Consider the following 26,682-nt stretch of genomic DNA (forward strand, 5'->3'; position numbering starts at 1 on the left):
CTTTATGGCACTTGTCTTTACAAAAATACATATGTAGTTAATAGCTGTATCCTTGATATTGGTCCCCAGGTGCAGATTGAAAACATCTTACGAAGCCAACAGACTTATTTGTACCTTAATTTTAAAAAAAGATCTATCAAACAGATCTTTGACAAGTAAACCTGTACTTTTTCTACTTTCACTTCAAGCCAGCTAGATGTAAGTCCCAGTTTAAGGAGATTTTTGACAGAAAATATGAAAGGTCTCTGTTTTGATCATAGTTTATCTATTTCATCTTGATTTTCCACATGTGTGGGGTAAGGTACACTGAAATATGTATATATGAACATAAATGATCCATGAATACATTTTATGCTAGAAATGAAAAATAAAAATTCTAATCATTAAAGGTATCAGTCTGTGAGACACTCCCAAATGGGAGGAAAAATCTTAACTAGTTCTTAAATGGAACTTAATCAGTGTGACAGACAGTGAATTTCTATGGGATGACTGCATATGTTATCAGGAGAGGGATTCAATGACCTCACTTTTTTTTTTTCACATTTGTCTCTGACTCTTTCATAGCCAAACATTTTGTTTATCAATCTTAGTCTGTTAGCTGCTGCAAGTTTTGTTCTTGCACTCATAACTTCACCTCTGCTATCACACTGTGCCAGCTGAACTGTAATACTTAGATTAGTATTGAATGATGCTAAGAACCACCCAACTTGTTTGTCTTTACCTTGGCAGATCAAACTTTTCATCTATCTCTGCTCAGCAAAAGTGAGAATAAATTTCATTTAGATTACCTAAATAAAAAAGTAATTTGTCTTTTTTGACCAATAGCAGTAAGCAGTGACCAATCAGGCGTGTAGCTTTAGAGCAAGCAGTGCCAGTGCTCTGCCAGTGCTGTGTCACTTTCTCAGTTATGTACTTCAAACAATGTAGAAGAATTTGTGGAGTTCTGTCCTCTTAAATAGATTTAGATTTGCCCAATAGGTTATTAGAAGTAGCTGAAAATGTTCTGTTATATTTCTTTTATGAAAACTCAAATTTAAGTGAAAAACTATTATTTTGACATTTTGTTTCTGACAAAAGTTAAGAAAACATAATTTTTAGAAAATGGGAAAATGCTATGAAAAACTTTAAATAATGGAGGATTTCTTTGATTAGATGTTTTTAGTCAGAATTATTTATCATTTTTCAGTGCCTCTGACATAGCTCTTCTTGGAAAGATCAAACACACACTCATAATTTTAAAAACTAAAGCTGTGGTGAAACACCTTACTGTACTATGCAGGCTCATAGCCTAGTGTAGAGCAGAAATGATGATATCTCAGATATGTATCTGGCTGAAGGAGAAACCAGTTAGGGTAGATACAAGTTTGACATACCTGCTGGGACAGCTATGAGCACACTGTTTCCCTGCAGTACCCACTTCCTTGCTCTCTCTGTCAGTACTGAAATTAATCTAATACCCAGACAGAAATACTTAACGCTCTACTAGTTGCATCCTCTCCTTCTGCTTCAGGTAGATGTGGTACCTTCACGTCTCTTGGAGTCTATCTGTAGGGTGGCTAGGGGACCTACAGGGTCCAGGGGGCAGAGGAACCAGCAAGGGCAGGCCAGGTAGGTTGCTTACTCAAAAAGACTCACTCTTTGTGACTGGCTAATGGGCTGGTTGTTCGGCATTTCTTCCTGTTCAGACATGAAGATGGATTGATTCTCATCCAAGTAGGACAAATTTAAAGGAACAGTGACAGGGGTTAAAAATGGAGGAATCTTTTCTGTTCCAGGAATAGAAAATGCTTTGTACATAATCCGCTGGTATTCTGAGTTTTTATTTTTTTTTTCCTTGTTTATGAATTGGAACTTTTTTAGTGAGACATAGTAAAGGCACATTGACTGGCAACAAAACATATAAGCAAAAACTTTCAAACTACACAGCATTCAGTCAACAAACTCTTATTTAGAAGAGAACTCTCAAAATTAAGAAAATAGAGAACTCTCAAAATTAAGAAAATAATATAGATGATTTAGTATGTGGCACTCTGCTTTCCAAATTCCTCTGAAACACCATCCTAAGATGGAAATACAAGAAATTTTGGAGGTAATGTTAGAGAGAAATTATATTTAAAACTTTATTTTTTAGTAAAAATACAATTTTTTTTTCAAAATATCAGTGTAGAAAATAATCTACACTGAAGCCAATTGCCATTTCAGATGGCTGTATTATTCATTGCTTTTTTAAAAAAGTGTTTTTTAAAAAGTACTATGTTCTGAGTTTAGTACATAGTCTTAACTAGTAGCTAATATATAGAGGTCAGCTCTTGGTATGTTGAATCCTATGAACTGTTACCTACCTAGGACAACTGTACAGATACCTTTTATTAAATACAGGTCAATGATTGAACTAATTCAGTGTGAAATATATAAGGTTATATTTATCTCACTTAACATTAGCCCTCTAAAAGTTAATAATTTACTGTAAACAGATTGTCTAAATTTCATCTACAGTCAGTGGAGATTATCTAGTTGTGAGCACTCAACCCACAAAACAATTTATCTCACCTATATTAGAAATCTTTCGTAGGGTGGGATAAATTATATGTTCCTGTTTCTCACTGTCAGCCATATAGTGAGTCTAGACAACTAGTTTTTATCACAGTACAGCTATATTTTATTCTGAAACAACTGAAAAACTATGTATATTGGTCTTAAGTGAATCTTCAGTTTAATACGTACAAATAGTTTATTAAAGACAGATTTTTCATTGGGTCTGTAATGGAAGTTTCAAATTGTAATGATAAAAACCAAGTCATTTAATCCTGGTTGTTCAACTCTGAGTTAAGAGTCAGCTACCTGCACATATGAATAGTGAGATCAGTTCTTTATTCTAATTTTTTGATTGTTTTCTTATTTACTGAATTTCTTTATTTGGAAAAACACAAAGATTACTTATATCCAGACATTTCTAAGAATATATTTACTGCACAGTTCTACACAATTCCCAGTGAAAATGCAGGAATATTCAGGATCATTGGAAACCTATTTTCCAAATTCTAATAGGTCCAATAAATTTAATATCCCTCAAAAGAGCTAAATGTAAAGTTGTTGGGAGTGGAATATATCATGCCTGATTTTAGGTGCCTACAATGTGAATGCGTGCATCAGGCTTGTCACTCTGGACTTCTGCAGATTCAGTGGAAAGAAATCATCATTTTAAAGACTCAAATCATCTGAGACAAACCGTTCTCTGAAAGTGGCAGTTCTTCATGGCCTATAAATGCAATAGCGTGAATGTAAACGCCCACATTTCAGCAAGTGAATCTCAAGTGCCCATGTCCTGCCAAGGAACATTTTTTGTTGTTGTTGTTTAAAATTGAGGGGGGAAAAAAGGATAGTAAATTTAAATGAATCACTCAGTGGCTTCAATCTTCGAGTGTAATCAAAACATCTACTTTCTTATGTTCTCAGTATCTCCAGATCTATAAAATGAGTTCTTCCTCCTTCCTTCATGTGGCACCTTTTGCTGAGTCTCAGGTGCTGTCTTGATAATGCTTTTTTATGGCGTTTGATGCACACACACACAAAAAAAAAACCCTCAAAATAGTCAAAGTACTGCACACTGAAAAAAAGTCTTAATTTTAAAAATCCTAGTTAAACAACAGCACTCAGAAATCCCCCACAAAAGATATTATTTATTAGGCTAGGGAAAATAGAAACAGAGAAGAAAAACTTTAAAGTTCGATAAATAAACACAAAATATTATTAAACAAATTCTCTATCTCCCAGTTTTCTGTGATTTTTCCTAACCCCATCTTTCTCCATGAAACCTTTCTGCAAAATAGTTTATATTGCTTGGAAATGTTCTTAGGTTTCAGCTGACTGCTAGAGTCTCTTTCTGGGCATTGTTTCCTTGCTGCCATAGTGCAGACCTGGACAGGGAGTAAAGTTATCAAGGACTCCTTAAATCATGCTGTCTTCATCTTCCTCTCTCTTTCTCTGTTTTTCAGTGGAAAAAGGTTCAGTCATCATACTTGACTAATATGGAGATGGCAATTGGAAAGGCTATACAAACCTTGTCACTGACCTAGCGGATTGCTCACAAAGACAAAGATTCTTGTTTCTTTCATAAGATCCTTTTTCATTTTATCAGAGCATGGCAGGAATGAGGTTAGAAAACTCTGCTAACAGCAGAAGTTGTAATTATTCAGGAAGAACTCTCTAGCAGATCAAAGTGGAGGTGGGATGCTTCAAAGACTGGTGACAGATACTTTGTGAAATGTAAAAGGCAAGTTTGAAATACTAATTCTTTTCTTCATTTTTTTTCTGGAAGGATGTTCCTTCATTGAATGGAATTATTTCTTTTGTTAATATTAGTAAACAGATATGTTGGATTCTACCTAAAAGTCTCACATGCATGAGACTACAAAAATACACCAAAAAAGAGGTCTCTCCTTTAGATATACTGGGACCACTCTGATAAAAGGAACCAAATGCTAATAATCAGCAAAGGATAAATAACATTCCCACTAGCTTCTTAATTTAAATGGTCAAAAAAGTAATGACTCTATGTGTTTGTATTTGTGCGTAATCTAATGTAATGGTCTCTTTTTAGAAGTGCTGATTTTTCTGCACTATGTCATGTTAAAGGAAACTGCTAGCTATATTCTGTATAAGGACTTTCAGGTAATGCAGACTTACTAGTATGTATATCTCTAATTAGTCTTGTGCTCAAAATCTTGTTTATGGGCAAAGAGAAAGCATATCTTATATATAAGACTGAGAATTTGTTGTTAGTCTAATTGAAATTTTAACAGTCCAATCATTATGAGTCCGGATCTTATTGTTACAGAAAAAGCAAGAATAATAATGCACTTAAAATACTTGTGCACATACTTCTTAGTTTCTGTCCCTGGTCTGATGTTATGCTCATCCTTCCCCCGCTCCTCTGGGTCCTAAGGTTGGAGGTGATAGTGATAGTGATTGAGTGTTATGGTGAGTTGTCAGCTTGTGGAGTCCTCTGTCAGGGGGAAAATGGTGTTCATCTTGATGGTTTCTTCTTTGTCTCTTTAGAATCTGGTTCAGGTCATTTTTGTATGTTTGCTAACATGCTTTTACATCTATCTTTTTTCATTGGTCTGCAGCTCTGTGTTATGTCTGAATTTATTGTATGTGGTGGCCTTTACATATGGTAAATACTGGGTTTTTTTCTCTTTGTTACCATTAAAATCAGCTTTGTCCAGCTCTAGGTCTGCATTTCTTTCACTGACCCTTGCTGAGTTATTTACACATGTGACTGTGCTGCATCTCTTACCATCCCATACCCCTACTCCTCCTTGCCATATTCTATGTCTCTACTTGTCAAGGCCTCTACTTTCATACCCACTTTGTACTTCTCTACACTATATCATTATTTTAGAATCACAAATATCTCATTCTACATAAAATAAATATTTGTTAGTGCTATCTTACTGCTATCTGTATAGAACTATGGTTGTACTACACAAAGATACACAAAAGTAAAACCAGTCAGCCATAGACACACGGTCAGTTAGAGATGTTGCTGTCACAGCTAAAGCAAGTAAAACAAGGCTGCAGGCAGGACAAGAAAAATTCAGACAGAGACAGTGTGACAAGCCAGAATCCTGAGGCCTTCTGAATTCACTACAAAGCTTATGGCTTGTTACTAGCAATGGGAATACAATATTACAGTGCTACATGGTTACGGTCCTCAGTGTGTCCTTTTAGAATTACTATCACATTTGCCACCTTTCATTCTTCTGGTACAAAGTCAGTTTAAATGGTTGCTCACAAGCTATTGGTAGTAGTTCAGTAATGTCATTTTTGAATCCCTTTAGAATTCTTAGGTGAATATTACCTGTATTTGGTTATTTGTTATTGCTTATTTAAATGCTCTAGTCAGATTATGATCAGGAACAGACATACAAATGCTTTTATATCTGTTTCTTAGATAGCTAATTCTGATCCCAAAGCTATACAGTTGCTTTAGTGCATCATGAATTACAAGCTAATAGACACAGCTGAGAAGCAGGATGTATTTTTTCACAGTTAGAATGTTAATGTAGTTAAATGATTGACCATCTTATAGCACAGGCAGAACAAGCATCCAAACATCTGTATGCTTTGTGTTTTCCTCAGCAAGACAGGTAGTCCATTCACTGATCATTATGGTAGAACTTCTTTACCATAATTCTAGTCTGTATTAATTTCTCAAAAATAAGTTAGCAAAGCATTTGCCTATTTCCAAGGATTTGTAAAAAGACGATGAATTAGAGATTATTTATGTTGGGAGTTTTGGCCATACAGCAATTGATAGTATATTGAAGTCTATTTCTTGGGAAGGCCTGGAAAGGCTTTTACCTGCATTCAGGTGAAAGGATAGTGAGGAAGCAGCTAGGGGCCAACACAATCATACACTCCCCTTTTGAAGGCAACACATCTAGGGGGTTCATCTCAAGTGCCTATACACAAATGCAAGCCACATGGAAAGCAATCCTTTCAGCTAAATTAATGAGATATGGACTCAATAAGTGTATGGAAAGGTGGGTGGGAAAGTGGCTGGATTGTGAATCTCAAAAAGTGGTGATCGGAGTGCAAAGTTCAACTTACCATTATTATCCTTCTGGAATTGATACATGATCCATTATTATTTAGTGCCTTTATTAACAACCTGGATGATGGAATGAAGTATGTTCCCAGCAAGTCTAAGGATGATACCAAGATACAGAGAGCAGTTCATACACTGGAGGACCGGGCTACTCTCAGGAGGAACCTGAATAGGCTGAGTAATGGGCTGGCGGGGAATTTGTGAAAAACAGCAAAGGCAAACATAAGGTGTTGCAGTCAGGAAAGAACAACTCCATGGAACACTTCAGGGTGGGAGTTCACTGCCTTGAAAGCAACTTGACAGAAAAGGACCTCAGGGTCTTGGTAGACAAGCTGAACATGACCCACTCATGTGTCCTTGAGGCAAAGGCAGCAATCATATTGTGGGCTGCCTTAACAAGAGTATAGACAGCAGGTCTAGGAAAGTGATTCTTCCCCTCCCTCCCCTCCCCTCCCCCCACTTTTGGCACTTGTGAGAGACATCTGAAGTACTGTGTAGAGTCTGGATCTGCTCAGTACAAGAAAGACGTTGACAGACTAGCGTGAGTCTGGGGGATGGCCACTAAAATGATCAGGAGACACAGAGAACATGACTTACAAGGAGAGGCCAAAAGATCCGGAGTTGTTCAGCACGAGAGAGAGAAGGCTAAAGGAAGGTCTTGTGGCTGTCCACAGCCAAGGGGAATATAGAAGATGGAGCCAGGATCTTCTCAGAGGTGCACAGTGTAAGGACAAGTAATAGACTCAATTCTGATTGTATATAAGGAGAAACATCATAAAGAGAGTCAAACATTGGAACAGGTTGCCCAGAGAGGTTGTACAGTCTCCATCCTTGTAGATATTCAAAATTTGACTGAACAAGATCCTGAGAAACCTGCTCTAACTGGACCTCCTTTCAGCAGGAGGTTGAAAAATAAACAGTGGAACAGTAAACTCTTACTAAAATAGTTGATTCTTGAGTAATTGAATGAATAGTTGAATTCTTTATGTCTTCTTTGTTCCTTATACCTGCAGAACTTACTGCTGATAGAATAACAGGCTTAACTTTACACAAAAATCTTCCTGGGTTCTTTAAGTATTTCAGTTCTCAATTATTCAGCCCTCACTCTCTACGAAGTGATAATTAGACATTAAAAGCTAAGTGGATTACTGTGGAGATCTCTCCTGACATCCATTTAACACTTAATCAGATCTTAATACCATAAATTATGCATTTCTCAGCAGTACTCAAATTATAATAACTTTTATAACAGTTTGGAGTTACTAGTTTTTCTTGACCTCATTGTGGCAGTGAAAAGTTGTAAAGTTTGCTAAAAGAAGTCAGCCATTAATATGATTCCAGATTTATCCCAAAATAATTCCTTAAGCCCATCTGATCGTACTAACATTTATTCATAAGGATATCTTGCACAAGGCAATGTTCTCAATTCTACCTTTACGAATAAATATGAAAAATGTATTCAAAATCTATATTAAAGTGGAGTTGAAGCTTTTTTTTTTACTCATCTTTTTTTCTTTAATTTTCTTTTCTAGTCCTTAAGAAAAAGGAAAATCCCACTTCCTAGAAGACAACATAACTTGTTAGATACATTCACCTGAATTCCCAGTGAAACATCTATATATTGTTCAGCATTTATTTTGCCAACTTGTATCACACGCAATCACATTTTATAACTCCAGTGCTGACTCTCAGCCTACCTTTATAAAAATATTAATCATAATGGTATCTCCCCAAAGATACAGATACATTTAATTACCGTTAATGTCAAGACAAAGTGAGCATATCAGAATACGATAAATGTAAGATCCAGGTGTCCATAGATAGCCAGGTAATGTTACATATTGCATTGTAATAACAAACAGCAAGTGTCTAATTTCCTATTACCTATATTTTTTTAAAACATTTCACAGCAATTCCACACTTTGTATTTTCATTTCAATCTTTTTATATCAGTAAGCTTTATATCTTATGGTAGAATTTACTCCTGTAAAATGTACTTTTTGCCATATGAAGAATTCAAATAGAATATTATACAATTTTCACAAAAAAAATACAAAATATCTTGTCTAATTAAAAAAAAAAAAAAAGGGAGCAAGTAATTATCTAGAGGAAAGACATCAAAGGTTATCTTAGACAAATGTAGACTTTTTTTTGTAGCCAAAATAGAGCCTAGGAAAGAGATAAAGAAATATATATATAACAGAATCAAATCAATCATAAGTAGAGATTAGGGTTGACTTGTGCAACAGCAAAAGAAAAAAAAAGAAAATGCAAGGGTATTGCACCCATTTCATATAATTACTTGCAGCGAAAATCCTCCCCACTTGGGTCCCAATCTAAAACTGGTCTTTAATACTGATAGGGATCTGTCTGCATGGCAGAATTTGTACTGACCTTTTCTCTGAGGGCCTGAGACATTCTCGTATAAATGGAGATAATGTTGTCTGTAGCCTTGCACACAAGGTTTTAAGTTCTAATCAATATTCCAGAAAGATTGTTTAAAACATTATCTCTTTCACCCATATTATTAATATGGTTCAGTTCAATCTTTTAAGAACATGATTTTCATTAACCTTTTTAGTAATCTTTTTTTATCCCCCAGGAGAATTATGTGAGGTACAAATTGATAACTGTGGTTCCAACTCATGTGAAAATGGAGGAACATGTGTTAACTATGAAGACCATTATAAATGCACCTGCCCCATAGGTGAGTCGTTGGAAATTTATTATATATACTGAACAGCACAAAGAAATGTAATCAAAATAGTTAAGTGGAATCTCATTATGTCAAAACAGCAACATATTTCAGTATATGTAATAAATATTTTTATGAAGAATCTCATTTTTTGCTTTGTTTAGGAAATAAAATTGCCAAATTACTCTAGTAAACTGATGTTAACTGCTAACATCATGAGTAGACACAATATCAATATACATGAATGAACTGTGATTAAACATTCTCTTTGTGGTGCAGGTTTTGAAGGTGAAAGATGTGAACTGGATATTGATGCCTGTCTACTCTACAATATAAGCTGTGCCCCAGGAGCACTATGTATGGATAAATCTCATGGATTTAATTACACATGTTTATCACCATGTATTGGAAACACAGAGGTAGGATAAAGTGATATATTCACCCCAGTGCTTTCTGGAAATCAAACAAATTATTCTACAAGCTGTGAGCTGATCAAACTGCATTTCCTATGGGTTTCCTAAACACTATATTTATACTAATTCTATTTTTATGCTACCCTTCCTCTCTCCTGTGTAACACGTATATCCAAGAGTGCATGATGTGACTAATCTAGTCATTGTTAGACAAACCGGATAATATCTGAGCTCTGCCTGTCTTACTTTTGAAGGTTTACTCATTGATGTCTCGTTGTCTCCTACTTGCTAATGCTGTGTTGTGAAACTTCTAAGAACTTAAGGCAAGATTTGCTTGAAATGTTCTGATGTGTTTAATAGTATTAGAGAAGTGGTTGATGATGCATCAGGGCACAGAAAGCCTGATGACAAAAGCTTCATTTCCATTGAAAACCAGACTAAAGACCATAATCAACTAAATAATAAAAAAAACTTAAGTAAGGTAGACTATACTGCAATGCCAGTTGAAAATGCTGAGAAGTTACAAAATCCCAAATTCTCCTTACAAATTAATAAAGTATTCACAAATACAGTACTGAATTTGATTTTCCTGTATTCAAAATATTTTAGAATCAATGCTTCAGATACTGATAATGTTTAGGCTAAAATAGCATCTACTGTGCACTCAGATGTCTTTAAGAACTTTATTTGTTGTGTCCTTCTCATTTCCATTAAGTGTCTCATTCAGTTATATTGCTGGTTTGGGTAAGATTAGTTCCTGGGGAGGCGGGGGGGGGGGGACTACAGATACAGGCCCTGGAATTATTGAGATTTTGGTACTGGATGAAGTAAAATACTTTGGCATTTTTTCATAATGATCGTTATTTAAAAAGCAACGTACATAATGCTATATACCCCTTTCAAACAGCTGCTCAAACATGATAACCACTGTTTCAAAGGCTTAATCAATTCTTTTATTGAAATATATTCACCATAAGAATATACTATGCAGAGCAGGCAATACATTTACAAAGAAGCAATCAACATTTATGTCACCTTGAAGTCCACCGGTACATACTCACCAATGAAATACAAAATGTGACACAGAAATACTTACTATCTTAAAGATTTATTTTTAAATTGCTCAGCATCTGGTAAATTTTAACATTTTTATGATTTAAAGTGCCATACTGAGTGTAAATTTACTATACATGGCATAATACTATAATGATACAATAATCATTACGGCTAGTTAGGATGGGAATTGATGCTGTGCCAAGAATGCTGATGGGAGCTGCTAAAACATTTTACTGTAATATTTGTTTAAAAGCCATTGGACATATCTAATTTATTCATATAAACATTACATAGAACATCATACATTTCATGTGCAATACATATGTATATATGTGTGTGTATGTGTACACACGTATACAAACACATGTATTTACATGTATATGCATACATACCCACTACATGAGGCACTTAGTTTGGCCATAATGTGAACAATTGGTAGATTTTCTTACGGGAAGGAGAATAACAACTGAAATAAAGGATATGATATAATTGAGCTTTATTTGTTTACTTAGTCCACAGATCATTAAAGTAATATCATTTATTATTATAGAAACTTTCCTTATAGAAAAAATAATAGCCTTATTCAAACAAATTAATATTTGAATTCTTTTTGAAGTAGTGAAAATAATAATGTGAGATTAAATTTTGCTGTTAGTTAGTAAATTGCACCATTTATTCAACATTTAAGCCATTATTTATTCTTTATGTCTAGAAAATTACTATATATTTTTGCATTCTTCTTTCATTTCTTTTCCATTATCAATGGTATCTCAGATATGGTGAACTGTTTTATCTCCATTTATGTATCCAGGACAATAGACTAAAAAGAATGCTAGTCTTTTTAATATTTTCTTAATTAAAATGCAAAAAAAAAAAAAAAAAAAAAAAAGTCATTGGTAATTGTTGTCTCTTTTTATAAATATATAATAATACTAATGCTTTTGTCCTGGCACAATACTTTTCTGGCATTAAGGTTATTGTTCTTTAAAATAAATATAAAATAACTGAAGAAATCTTAGTCCATTAAAACAGGAGCTATAGATTCAAAATCTAATCTTAACTTTGTAACTAGGAAATTTAGCTCTATTTTGTGTTACACAAGTTTAATACTTAGTTTTATTACAGAAACTCAGGACAATTCAATGGAAAAACAAGTTCACTAAGGTAGCTGAGTTTAACTCTTTTGCTAACAAAAATGAATTAAAGACATCCTTGGACAGTGTAAGTCAGGGGTCAGCTAAGAAGAGGTATGCTATCAACGTATTTTCCGTTCATACGAAAATAGAAATCAAAGCTGGTAGCTCTGGTCTCTGGCTTTAGTTTGTCATTCAGTCTGTGAACTGCTTGTGTATTTTTGATTTCTCAAATTTATTTTTTTGCTGACTACAAACTGTCAGCTGTCACCCCTCAAAACTGTTCATTTCTTCAGTAGAGAACAACATGAGGTCCACAGAAGAGAGTTTCTTCATAGCTCATGGCTCTACCCTCACAAAGTTGTCTCTGTCAAAGGAAGGTAGTGAATAATTTTTGAAATCTTCTGGCAGATATACTTTTGTCAGTCTAGACACAATGATACAGAAGTTTTGGTAAGATCAACACAAACATTTGCATGGGTAACAATGATTCAGTTTTGCAGAAACAGTGATCATACCTGTAGCTTTAAAGTGCTGTCAATATAAATGCTTCATAGGCTGTTAGACTTTCGTCAATAATAAAGAGAAACATTCTGTCACAGTGATATTACTGTTTATTTCAATCATTTTCCTTGGAAGAAGATTTTGGGGGGATAGACTATTGATTTAACATTATATGTTTTTTCCTGCACTGCTAACCTATTGTACTTTGTACAGACAGTCGAATAACTGTACATAGACAAGTGTGTAAGAGAGGAAACAATAGGTCTGGTAAGCATTGTTACCAAATGTAACCTTAATACTGGGCTGTCAGTTGCCAGGAACATAAAATGTTGTGAATATTTCACATAAAATTTCACGTCCAGAACTCTCACCCATCATTAGGTCTGTGTCTATATTAGTAAGCTGTGCAGCACAAGAGAAAATCAGTAGAGAAACAGTTTCTGCTAAAGATCACAAGTCTGACTGGATGCATTTTAGAGAATTTATTTTCTTTAGGGAATTTCTTAGGGTATTCTAGGGAATACTTCTAGACTGGTCCCATAGACTGAGTGCCTGTTGCTGCCTGGAAAATCTTAGATGTGTTTCTGAAATGAAATTTGTGGTGAGTTTCATTCTGAAGAAATCTAGTTTTCATCCTTTGAGATCGCTCAGAAGTATGATTCCCAAGAGCAGAAAGTGGGGACAGCTGAGGGATACACTTCAAAGCCCACTTCTGACCCAAATACACCAGATTAACACAAATGTGGGGGCATCCTAAGACCTCTGGTTTTTTTAATTATTATTTTTTATTAACATTAGCTAAGCCCTATGCAGTAGTTATAGCTCTTCCTCAAAATGTTAGTTTTTCAAAATACTATTAACAGAAAGCAACATCTTACTTCACAAACTTACAAAATCATAGATTCTGTTAACATTTCCTAAGAAAAGTTTTGAAACAGTAGCAGTAGGTATGGGACTTTCATGATGTTAGCCAATGTTTATTGTATTTTAAATGGAATTTTAGGTGTTTAAAAGAATTTTCTCTTTCTGTTTTATTTTACTTACAAAATACAAACAGACGCACTTAGTGGTCATGAACTTCGTATGTCTAAAACTAATTCTCATGTGAGTTCAACTTATTCGTCAATGACCTGGATGAGGGGACAGAGTGCCTCCTCAGAAAGTTTGCTGAGGACACCAAGTTGGGAGGAGTGGCTGACACACCAGAGGGCTGTGCTGCCATTCAGAGAGACCTGGACAGGCTGGAGAGGTGGCCAGAGAGGAACCTCATGAAGTTCAAGTGCAGGGTCCTACATCTAGGGAGAAATAACCCTAGGCACCAGTACAAGCTGGGTGCTGACCTTCTGAAGAGCAGCTCTGCAGAGAAGGACCTGGGAGTGCTGGTGGATGACAAGTTGACCATGAGCCAGCAATGTGCCCTTGTGGCCAAGAAGGCCAATGGTCTCCTGGGGTGCATTAGGAAGACTGTTGCTAGCAGGACAAGGAAGGTGATCCTGCGCCTCTGCTCAGCCCTGGCAAGGCCTCATCTCGAGTCCTGTGTCCAGTTCTGGGCTCAGTGTATGAGCTGGGCCTCAGTGTATTACTTTACAGTAAAAAGCATTAGAACAACATAAGAATATAATTAATATTATATTATAATGTGATAATACTGAAATGCAACTTTAGTCTCAATTATGTAAGGTTTTTCTAGATGAATTGTTTTAAAAATCTGTTAGTATAAGGCCTAACTTCATGATATATTAAAAAAAAAAAAAAAAAAAAGGACTTAAAAACAATGTTCACAAGTTTGTTATTTGGTTCTGCTGTTTAACTTCTCAGAAGTCCCAGTCCTACAATGGACCCAGTGAACTCACTCAGATCTTATAAATTTATGATCATAAATTCATAGGCTCATGCTTTTGATATGGAGGAAATTTTGAAAGACACGTCCAATCCATGCATAAGTAAAAACAACTCAAAACTAATCCTATGGGAGTTGAATGTACCTACATCAGAACTTAATTTTTGCTCACATCCTATCTTTCACAGGCTATGAAAGTAAATACTAATGTTATCACAGACTAGGTACATAGAAATATCAATGGGTAAAACAGCTTGATGGAACAACATTAGGCAACTAAACCAGTGTTACTTAATACTGAGTATAAATTTATTTGACTGATTCAAGTTCTGAGAAAATATTAAGCCTTAAGACAAAATCCCTAAGAAATGTTTAAATAAGAAGGTAACAAGATACATAAAAAACAAAAAAGGGAGTATTTCCAAAACTACGCACAGGAGTTTTCTCTGCATTTACACTGAGCAGTTCTTTTCTTAAAGAAGATGTCCTACTGGGAAAGGACTCTAAGATAATTCTAAAATTTTGTTCTGAGAGTATAGCAAAAATTTTCAATTTTAAGCTCAATTTAAAACCTAATCAAAGACAAATGAATATTAGAGGATTTCTGGCAAGAGCTGTTATTATTACAAACTTTAATGACATTTTAAAGAGGTTCAGACTCAATCAAACAGAAGTACTAGTGCATTAGCTCATCTTCTGTACACTATTTTCTTTAGAAACCAATTGATTAGAAGGAGAGGTCTTAATTGCTTTGAAATGAAAATGTAGTTATCCATTTTTACATCGGAAAAATTATTATAGAAATGAAAATTGACCTTAAGGTAAAATACAGAAAGGAAAAAGGGTGCAGTCCTACCTTAAACTTCCCGTAACTTTTGAAACACATATGAAAATTGTTTTGGTAAGTAATGTTATCAAATAAAAGCTAAAAGAAAAAAATACCTTTCCTGTCTCAATATATTATTTTTTCAATTTCTCTCAGCTGAAGAAAAAAGGCTTATTTTTTTCCCAGAGAGTAGATCTAATGTATACATTAGAATATGAAGAATTCAGGTCTGGATATGTAGTAAATCAGAATCATTGTTAGAATTTTGAAATTAACCAATTTTTTTCTAATCACAAATTAAATTCAATTATACCTAGATTTTAAAGGTAGTGAGACAGTTGTTCTACTCTATCATTCTTCTAATGGAAATGTAACAGGTTAGATCACTATCATCCCTCCTAAAATAAGCACATTTTAAAGTCATTTATGACAAATGTCATTGTTAAATTGCATCAGAAATGACTTCTTCCAATTAAAAAACATTTTGAAATACTAATTTAATGATGTTCTTGGATATGTCTTTTACAATATTACAAGACAGAACTATAGTTATACCTATAACTATGGGCAGGTTTAGCTCAGTTGGTTAGAGCTGCTAATGCCAAGGTCGTGGGTTCAGCCCCCATATGGGCTATGCTGAGGGTTGGACTGGATGATCTCCAGAGGTCCCTTCCAGCCTTACTGATTCTATGATCTGCTTGTTCAGTTAAACTCCTTGGGGAAAAAAAAGAACGACATGTAGAGATAAAAGCTGCTTCTTTTACATACGTGTAATTCTCACCTTCAGGCATGTGCAAATGGAGGTAGCTGCTTCCATGACAAAGGCAACCAGAGATTTCACTGTGTCTGTGCTCTTGGATGGACTGGACAAACATGCCTGGAGAACATCAATGACTGTGAGATAAACCATTGCCAACATGGAGCCACATGTGAAGATGGGATAAATAAATACAGGTAATAACACAATGTTTTCTGTACACAGAGGTTTATGCCATGTACAGACAGCACTGAAAATATATATTTTTTTTATTTCAATAAGAATTACAATGTGATTTGCTATTTCATTAATATCTTCTTCAGATAAATGTCATGGATGCTAACTTTCAATAAGCACGCACCTTCACTGAGATAGACTGTTTCGTCTGAAGTATTACACAGGAAGGTCTCATGAATATGCTTCATAGCTGGGCAAAAAAGCTAAAACCAACTTTTAAAAATCTCAGATAAATAAATAATCTGTTCTAGTAAAAGGTAAACACTTTAGGAGCATAAAATGTGGCGTAGAGTTACTATTCTTATTAAGCCCTAATATAATATGCAATTGAATAACTGAAATGCTGTTATTTATGTGGGGTTTTTTTGAGATATTGACAAAACTGTCAAATGTGTTTTTTCCACAGTGAGCTGAACATGTTGTGGATATTTGAAAATGAGACTCTGTAAAACTATGGGGAAAAACAGATGGAAATGGAATGATTCTTTAAACATGTGCAGTTCAGCTGTTCTTATGAGACCTGAAAAAATTATTTTTTTTCTCCTACAAAAAATAGACCAACTAAAATATCTGTGTAATGTCTGGGAAAGTGTTTTGAATGGCTTGAATTTAATGCTGTATCCTGTACTTAGAGGCACTGTAATTAATATGCTTTAGTGCTTGTATTTATAAAGCATGGCAATAGTGATCAAAACCATTAAAAAAGAAATAATTAAACAATTGATCCACTCCACTTCTGGTGTTCCATAAATAATAGCTGAAATCCTCAAATAAGCATACATATAGCATATACAGATAAGTATATGATTCTCAAAACAGCAGAGTTAAAAGGAATTATTACCACATAATCTTTACAAAATATATATCCTTCCTTTTTGCTAGATTGCAACCATCTCTCATTTCAAAGCACTGGGCCATAGTTTGACGTTTTCTTTGACAGATAAATCTGTGGTTTTCTCACCTCTATCAGGGAAAGAATTCTTTTAGAAGAACAAAGACATGCTTACCTTACAAAATCCACTAGCATTTGTCAGGAAATGAGTAGGTTTGAAGGCTTCTGACAGAAAAGACCTTTTGAATTTAGTTTCCTAATTCAAACTCAGGCCACTGGTACAAAACACTTAATTCCTATCTTTTCAGTCTTTGAAAGATAAATTATTTTGACAAGCCAGTCTCTTTATTTGAGGAACAGTAAAACCTGCCATTACGGTCCCCATCCTAGATGTGCTATCTGATAGTTTTTTTTTTATTGGAGAACCTGACCCCACAGGAACAGGGAATTTTGTAAAAAAGAGTCAGCAGAGCATTTACGGTATGCTACCTGCTCTGTGGACAGAGAATTTCTGCTTCTGAATGAGTGAAGTTTTTCGTAAGACCTATTTTGTTCTTAAAAATAAAGGTATTTCCCAAGAGTGCCTTATTTTCAGGAAGTGTAGTCACCCAACTTTTTTGAAAGACTTTTACAAGTTACATTTCTATCCTAAAATGGATATCATTGTGGATAAAGTATATATCAAGAGTTGTATTCGATGCATAGTATTTGCATGAAGATGTAAGAAAACTTGCAGTAGAACGTATGGAGAAGTAAACATGTAGATGCCATTAGCAATCATACAGAGATCCATTTTTAAAGCTACTATATTCATTCAAAAATCACTTACCATTATATCCTTCAGTTATTTATTATATATATTTTAATTGTGTATAATTATGTATTTTAATTATTTGATAACATTCTAACAAAATGTTATGTATTGTTTGTGATATATGGAAAATTAGTGTAAAACTCTAGCCTTTTCTCTTAATTTAAAAAGGCATGACTTCTAAAGTAGTTGTTCAACTTTGGTCGTAGTGTATTGTTCCACTGGTATTTTGTTATAGCTTTGTTAGGGTCAGAGTTTGGAAATATCCGGCTGAGCTTCAGGAATATTCCACTCCTTTTAAGATCTCAGGTGCTGCAAGGTGTACTCTCAGGCTTAACATAATAATAACACCTTATGTTATTAATTTTGGAGATATCAAACTTAAAGTGTTTATCTGGTGTAAATCAGAAATGTCTTTGTTATAAACCAAAAATTCCCAAACTTTTTAGTGAGCTCTTGCTCTTCCTTTCCCAGATAATTTGGTGCTTTCATTTACCACCTATCACATATTCTCATTCTTTAGTCTGTCCTAAATACCTTACCCTAAAATCCTCTGAATATAACAATATACTCCAACTATTTCCTCCAGAAAAAAGCATATTTGCATCCAAGATATATTGTCCTGGTTCCGTCCAACCCTCAACAGAGAACCTAAAATGAATTTATTAAATCACTTTGTGCCTCCTCCAGTCCCACCTCCTGCAGTCCAGACTTATGGCTAGGCATTACCTGAAAATCTTGACTCCCTAGAAGATAAACTTCAATCTTGCTAATGGTGCTGGTGATATAGTGTGATGCACTAGGGGGTTGCCCAGGATTCTTTTGGATTATCTTTCAGATTGTCTTTCAGTTGTACTGAACTCAAGAGACCATCATTTGTCAAGGGTGAAAATTTATTAAAGTTAAGATGTCATAACAAAGCTAGCAGTATAGCAAAGCTAGAAATCCAACAGAACTGAAAATATCTGTATGTATCAGAGCTCTACAGTTCAGTCATGGGTACACGGTACACGGACTGCTTTCGCCCCTTAGGGGCCACCCTTCCAGTCTAATTTTCCCCAGTTTCTCCTCACCACACTGCTGACATCAGGGACATCTCTGCTGACCAGTGGGTCCTTGAGTCCGCAGGTCAGATGCCTGTGGGTCCAAGTCCACACAGAGGTATGTGGCTTACTCTCTTTTTATACTCAGTCAGAACCACCCCAGCCCTCAGCCATGCAAAAGCTGCAGGGCTCCAGTCAATACCAGCGTGCACAGCAGCAGATGACTTCCCTTGTGCTCAGCCCGCTGCCCTGCTCAGTGGGTAACAACGTGCCCATAGCAGGTCGTTCTGCGGGAGAGGGCTCCACTGCCTGAGATGCCTATGGTGTGGGTTTGCAGTGTCACTTCTCCTTTGTCTGGACTTGCGGATCATGATCTGATCCAGGTTGTTAGAGAGTGTGCCACCAGGCTACAGTAAACTCCACAGTGATGTGGCACTGCCATTGTGCACCTGGGGTTTGTTTACCCTCGGGGAGCACCCCAGAGCAAACCCCTCTTCTATGGCTGCACCAACCAGAGTCCCACAGTAGCCTCTGTTGCACCTGTCATATAGCAGCCACTTCCATCACCATGGAAGCTCCACTGTGTTGTTATTTTGCAGGAGAAGAAGAGGGAAAGAGATAAAGCCGTGGTCCAGACTAAGCCTGAATTCAGGTGCATCACTTTTCCCTTTGTCCATTTTAGTTTTGCCAACTATAAATCTTACAAAAGATAAGAGAGGGAAAAAGAAAGAAAGGCAGGAAATAGAGAAAGGAAGGAGTGAAGTTTGTATGTAATTCTTCTAACTTCCTCTCTCCTCACCATCATGTATTCTACATCTCTTCCCATTTTAAAACTACTCTTCCAGACAGTGGAGTTATATAAGTGTACATTGAATATATGAACAGAATTTCTCTCAAGTTCAACATGAGGCTGAAAGAGAGGACTCAACTTCACACCTTGAATGTGGGATGTAGGGAGAAAGCTCAGTGAGGGTAGATAGAGATATTAAGACCAACATAGTCACAATATGTCTTGAGAATTTTACTCCTTTGGTTGAGCGACCCTTCTGTTACAACTAAAGTGGCCTCAGTCAGACTCGCACAAAGCCCCTCGTTAATTCAAATCAACTACTGTGCTTCCAGCTGAGCCTGGGCTGCTTGAGACATCGTAATGGACGTTAATCAGCATGTATTAAAAATGATACATCGTCCAAAGAGTTACTGATACTACCACTGGGCTAAGGGTGTAGCCGCAGAAAAGACAAACCTGGCATCTACACACTAAAAGGAATGGTCACATATACCTGGGGCAGGAGGAGGGAAGAGAAGCTTCATTACCTTAGTAAATAGACAGAGTTACCATATATTCCATTGAATATCAGCTTGAATCCTTCCATTATGTTCCTTGTAAGAGGAGAAAGAGAAAATCTGTTTAGGATGGATTTAGCATGGCCTAATGAGGAGTATTTAGTGAATAATTAAATAAAATGAAAGATTCCTTCAAGGAGTTGATCATCCTGTTTTAAAATCAAAGGATTTTAGGATTCTGTTTTCTTTGTCTTTGTAGATTTATTTCTTGTCAATGCTAAGTTTTGACAATCAAGAAACTGAACTGAACTGAAATAGTTCCTAGCAGATTCCTGATTTTAGTTTATCTCGTAAAAAGGAGCAATGGATGGGAAAACTAGAATCTATAATTCAATTTAGTTTCAATTAGCTATCCTGTTTCTTCAATCCAGTTCATTCAGGTGAAGTCTTAAACTTATCACAACCCCAGGGATGCCCAGCAAGAAAGACTGAGAACTCTTAGATTAATGCAGCTGAAGAAACTGTACTGTATGATTCACTATTGTTGCAATTTTTGTATAAGGTTATGATAAACTAGTATGTTTTAAAAATTTATCTTCCTCTGTAGATATAACTCTGAAGTCAGCATTTCGTAAGGTTTTATGCAAGAAAATCTCCCATAATGAAGGCTGATTTGATGTACAATACAGCCTGAATCACCCACTCATTTTTCAGTATTCTCAACTTTTTCACTATAACTACACAGTGTGTATAATTTAATCTTAAATTTGCCTCACTAGGAAAGAGTAAGGCCCTACTTAGTGAGACATTGTTAAATAAAGTGGTTTAAAATATAAAACATTTCTTAGCATGATGCCAGCAAGATTATGAAAAGTAAACATATTTTAGATAAGTTTTGAGTGGCATAAAATCTAAAGCTTCCTTGACTTTTTCTCTTTTCTACTAGCTGAGTAAATTAAGCTGTTTGATTAGATTTTTTTTTTCATTGTAATTTTCCATCTTCAAGTTTATTCACTCTATAGTGCATACGCAATTTGACTGCAGGACATAATTGGCACTGCCATATAAAGTTAGTACTATGATATACACAGTTTTTTTAGCCATCATAGGCTTCTTTCACTGGAGAAAGAAGAAAAATACTTTCCCTTGCCTTGCTACAGCTCCAGAAGTTAGGTGAATATATGTTGTAATTTCCTGGGGAATGTCTCTATAATAAGTTGTACAACAGCTTTTCTGCAGAGACTACAGGTGCTTACAAAAAGCCAAAATGGAACTAAATAATCTTTTTAGTCCTTTTATGAATGTGTGTGCACTTCCTATTTCAACTGTAAAACAAAATCATTAATACTGAGTAAATGTAGTTAATCCATTTGGATGACTATAATAAAAAAGCATTTATTAAAAAAGATAGTGATACTGGGAAGTCTTGGCTGGTGCCAGGCTTAAGTGTTCCTACCTGTCTTCTTTCTCAAGACGGAAAAGAGCTGGGTAATCACCTAGCATGGATCAATATAGCCACCACACATCTTCAGCATAGTCTTTGACATTTTTCAGTTATTTTAAATATTCACCAGTTGTACACAGTAATTCACTCAATGGCACAAGTCCTAGATCTCTTTAGTACAAGCAGTCTGTAGATACACTTTGACTGTTGCCCTGCCTGCACCAATTGCTATGAACTTCCTTACATGCATGCCTATTGCTTTCAATCTTTGGTAGTATCTTCATCTCTGCTTCACATTTATTTCACTGCCATATCAACTTACTGGGCTACTGCCATTGGTGATATTAGCAAAGTCTGAATGTCACTTTACGGCCACCTACACAACACGTACAGGAGCAAAGTGATCCACAATAGGGTAACTGTGCCCCGAGTTTGGTATCTACGATGAAAACACATATTCGTAGCAAAAGCTCTGAGGTATTGGCTCTCTTTACTCACTCGGATCTGTTACACTCCAAATCTGGTTATGGACAAAAGAGGGCATATATGAAGCAAAGAAATTACGGTTAGTCCAGCTAATGTCTTAACAAGCTAAGAGACTACATTATACATTCACAATCTAAATTAACAAAGAAAAGCCTCAATAAAAGTGTTAAAATTGTTATACAAAAGCTTCTTAGTACTTGTTTTCTGTGGTGTTGTGCTCATTCTTTGAATGTTCCCCCAGTTCCCCCAGTTCCTAGCCTTCCTCAAGAAAGCAGCCAGGGATTGCTGTTGGCATCTCGAGGTCCTGAGAGTGCTGTTGGGCGACATGTTAACTATTAGCCTTCCTGTGGCCAAGAAGGCCAACGGTCTCCTGGGCTGCATTAGGAAAAGTGTTGCCAGCAGATCGAGGGAGGTGATCCTGCCCCTTTCCTCAGCCCTGGGGAGGCCTCATCTCGAGTCCTGTGTCCAGTTCTGGGCTCCCCACTACAAGAGAAACGTGGAGCTACTGGAGAGAGTCCAGCGTAGGGCTACGAAGATGATCAGAGGGCTGGAGCACCTGCGCTCTGAGGAACGGCTGCGAGAGCTGGGCCTCAGAAGGGATCTTATCAATGTCTACAAACACCTAAAGGGGGTGGAGGATGTCAAAGGGATGGGGACAAACTCTTTTCAGTGGTGCCAAGCAATAGCATAAGAGGCAATGGGCACAAAGTGAAATACAGGAATTTCCACATGAATATGAGGAAAAACTTCTTTACAGTGAGAGTAACAGAGCAGTAGACCAGGTTGCCTAGAGAGATTGTAGAGTCTCCTTCTCTGGAGATATTCAAAGCCCGCCTGGACACCAATCCTGTGCAACATGCTCTAGGTGACCTTGCTTGAGCAGGAGAGTTGGACTAGATGATCTCCGGAGGTCCCTTTCAACCTCAATCATTCTGTGATTCTACGATTCTGTGATACTAACTAGATACTTACTGGAGAAACTGTAACTGTTCTACAGAAGCAGTGAAAATGAGAGGGCAAGAGGAACTTTTAACAGTGAGGTCAGTAATATTTATGTATTAGTATTTATGACATTCATATTTTACAGTCTTTTTTCTTGGCTTGTATTTATTCTTGAATTTATTGTAAAGCCGCATTGCAGCTTTGCAGCAAATGAAAACTACAAATTAATCTATGTTTCAAAGTTTTTGATAGCATGTTCAGTATCTGAGTGCTGTTAAATACTAATATAAGGCCATATTCATTAAAATCTAATGTGGTGATTGTGTATTTTCTTGTATGAGTGTAGAAGGCTTAATTATTTAGAAATCAGTGGTCTTTGTATCATTTCTAAGACAGACAAGAAAACATTTTAATCTCAGCTATGTCAGTGTTACATCAGCACAGTTTTTAGCAAAACTGTGTTGAAGCCTCCTTTCATAGGGTGATTAAGAGATGAAATGGTTACTTATTTTAAACATCTTGGATCATACAGAATTCTATACAAATATTAGAGTTAAAAATAAGTGTAGTCAGATGCTGAACTCCAAAGCTCACAGAACTGCATTTATTTTATTTTATTTTATTTTAGATCTAAGAAATATGGACAGTGCAATCTATATCTGTGTTCTAGTTAGATTCCTGGGGGCCAAACGTCCAGTTTGGCAAGCCAGCACAAACACACACACACACACACACACACACACACACACACGCACGCACTCTTCAGTAGCAAGCAGTTTATTAGTAAATACTTACAAACAGACTGACCCGATGGTAATCTCCAGAAGGATAATTCCAATGCTTGTCCCGATCGTCTGCATGGTGAGAGAGGGAGTCGGCAGGCACAATCTTTTTGAGTGTCCCCAAGGAGGCAACATGGTCCTCTGTTGTGTAGCAGCCTCCCTCTCCTTCGGAAAAACTCTGGTATTTATGATTACTTGCGGTCGGCGGGAGTCCCGGCATATGGGGCCAACAAGCGCAGGGAGTCTAGCCCAACTCCGCCCCGGTTGCATAACCGGGCTATGATACTGTGCACCGTGCAGACTTATTTCGGGGGCCACATTTGACTTTGGGGGTCGCTATTTCATTACTCTTCAACTTCTGACCTTCATGTTGACTGCTTCTCACGGTTATTCTGTAGCTGGAAGCCACAGACTCTACATGTAACCAACTGCTGTTCTTTCTCACAGATTTCCAAGACCTTGTTAGTTACTTATTTGTATTCCGCTTAACACAGCGGTATTGCTCTAGACACCAAAAAGTTACAACACTAGATCATTCCCACCAAATATCAGGTAGTACAGATACAAAAAGTTACAACATGGACTATTCCCACCAAGTATCACGTAGTATGGATACACAGCTCTGCAGAGAAGGACCTGGGAGTGCTGGTGGATGACAAGTTGACCTTGAGCCAGTAATGTGCCCTTGTGGCCAGGAAGGCCAAAGGTATCCTGGGCTGCATTAGGAAGAGTGTTGCCAGCAGATCGAGGGAGGTGATCCTGCACCTCTACTCAGCCCTGGGGAGGCCTCATCTCAAGCACTGGGCTCCCCAGTCCAAGAGAGACATGGAGCTACTGGAGGGAATCCAGCATAGGGCTACAAAGATGATCAGAGGGCTGGAGCACCTGCCCTATGAGGAACGGCTGCGAGAGCTGGGCCTCTTCAGCCTGGGGAAGAGAAGACTGAGGGGGGATCTTCTCAATGTGTACAAGTACCTGAAGGGAGGGTGTCAAGAGGATGGGGACAAACTCTTTTCAGCAACAGGACAAGAGGCAATGGGTGGAAATTGAAGCACAGGAAGTTCTGCCGGAACGTGAGGGGGAATTTCTTCCCTATGAGAGTGACAGAGCACTGAAACAGGTTGCCCAGAGAGGTTGTGGAGTCTCCTTCTCTGGAGATATTCAAAGCACACCTGGATGCAACCCTGACTACCATGCTCTAGATCACCTTGCTTGAGCAGGGAGATTTGACTAGATGATCTCCAGAGGTCCCTTCCAACCTTACTGATTCTATGATTCTGTGATTCTGTGAATGGTTGTTTGTATTTTTCATACTGAAGTTTTGCTGTTGTTGGATTTAGAAACTGTTCAGCTAGAGGTAACTAAAATTGCATTATTGCAATTATATGAAATTTTATTCAAAATAACACGTATATTTAGTTGTAAAATAAGTATAATAGATTATTTCTATATTAGGTTTCCTTAGTATGTGAGAAATAGAATCAGCTGGGCCCTCAAGATGAGAGGAACTTTCTCCTTTGATAAGCAGATGATTTGCTGTGACTCTGTAATATTCTTGGCATTTTTGTCCGCAGAAACAGACACTCTCAAGTGAAGATGCATAATACTCATAGGATATATTAAGATCAAATTTCTTTGGTATACAATTGAAAGGAAAAAAATCTTTTTTTTTTTTTTTTTAATGCAATCCATTTGTGATTAATTGAAAGTAAAAATATTGCTAACACAGTTATACCTGTGTGACTGACCTTGGTCAATAGTATGATATATATTGAAAATTGCTTTTTTAATTTGCTCTTTTCAATAACAGATGCATATGTCCCCTTGGTTACACTGGCACATTTTGTGAACTGGATATAGACAATTGTGTTGGAAACCAGTGTTCTGAACATGGTGTCTGCCAGGACCACTTGAATAATTACAGCTGTCGCTGTATGCTTGGATATGAAGGACGCTTCTGTGAAGTTGAAATTAATGAATGTTCAAGTTTGCCGTGCAAAAATGGAGCCACCTGTATGAATTTAATTGGCCATTTCTCATGTCGTTGTGCTGCAGGGTTCAAAGGTAAGTTTTAACTTTTGAAGTGTGCAAGTATATATACATACATATATGTTTATGTGTTTGTGTGTGTGTAGGTATAATATGCATATTTGTGTGCCTTGCAAGAGGACTTTCAACTAAATTAACATGGCAATTCTTAGATATGGCTTCTAATTGCTCCTCACTTGGCCATCTACCTCCTCAACAATTCTGAGCAGGAACTTTGATGTTTTCGATAATAAAAAAATTTGTCAAGGCCCAAAACTCAGCAGAAGTATTTTAAACTTAAAACTTAAACACTGATTTGATACTTTGCTGCAACATGAGGACTTGCTTACATAAATGCTGTAGCACTGGAGAGTAGTTTCTATTTTGCTGCCCAGTGAGGTATGATATTGTAGCATTCCCATGAAACAAATTAAAAGTAAAAAGTAATTTCACAATATTATTCATATTGTTGTATTATTATATCTCATTATTGCAAGTGCCAAATGTACTTAATTCTGTGTTTTCAGAGAGTAAAAAACAATTAATGAAAGAGGGTTGGGACTTACAAAAAAGTTACCACTACCTAGCAATTCCATTTTGATGTGGTCTCTAGTTGTTAGTGGTTCTGGGATGTTTCCCAACAGAGAACAGATTTAGAGAACAGATTAGAAATTCAATCATAGTTGCCAATTATGAATCAATGAAGAGTAACTCAGTGTAGTTTTAGAAAGGCAGACTTTGTTTTTGTTATATCACTTATTTCAACCCTTTACATATCCATATGTACTTCATAAGTACTAAATCCACTTGAAGATGGGATATCAAAGATGACAGTAAATAAACTGAAGAGTAAAACCAAAGTTGTAATTTTTCAGGACTCTGCAAGTCTTTGGGGAACTATCATACTTTGTGTATTAGGATTCATAGATCTGCAAATAAGCCATGAATTCCCA

General features: G+C 36.4%; 1 protein-coding gene across 1 annotated transcript in view; it reads left to right on the top strand.

Annotated features, from left to right (window-relative positions):
* The window catches only part of EYS (eyes shut homolog), an 872,934-nt gene that overhangs the window by 96,579 nt on the left and 749,673 nt on the right, over positions 1 to 26,682 (top strand). Inside the window, exons 8-11 of the mRNA XM_062573097.1 lie at positions 9,216 to 9,320; positions 9,588 to 9,727; positions 15,868 to 16,034; positions 25,512 to 25,765. Coding sequence (XP_062429081.1) covers positions 9,216 to 9,320; positions 9,588 to 9,727; positions 15,868 to 16,034; positions 25,512 to 25,765 — 666 coding nt within the window. The remainder of the gene's footprint in view (positions 1 to 9,215; positions 9,321 to 9,587; positions 9,728 to 15,867; positions 16,035 to 25,511; positions 25,766 to 26,682) is intronic.

The sequence above is a fragment of the Rhea pennata genome, chromosome 3 (genome assembly GCF_028389875.1).
Source record: "Rhea pennata isolate bPtePen1 chromosome 3, bPtePen1.pri, whole genome shotgun sequence".
NCBI classification, from domain to species: domain Eukaryota; kingdom Metazoa; phylum Chordata; class Aves; order Rheiformes; family Rheidae; genus Rhea; species Rhea pennata.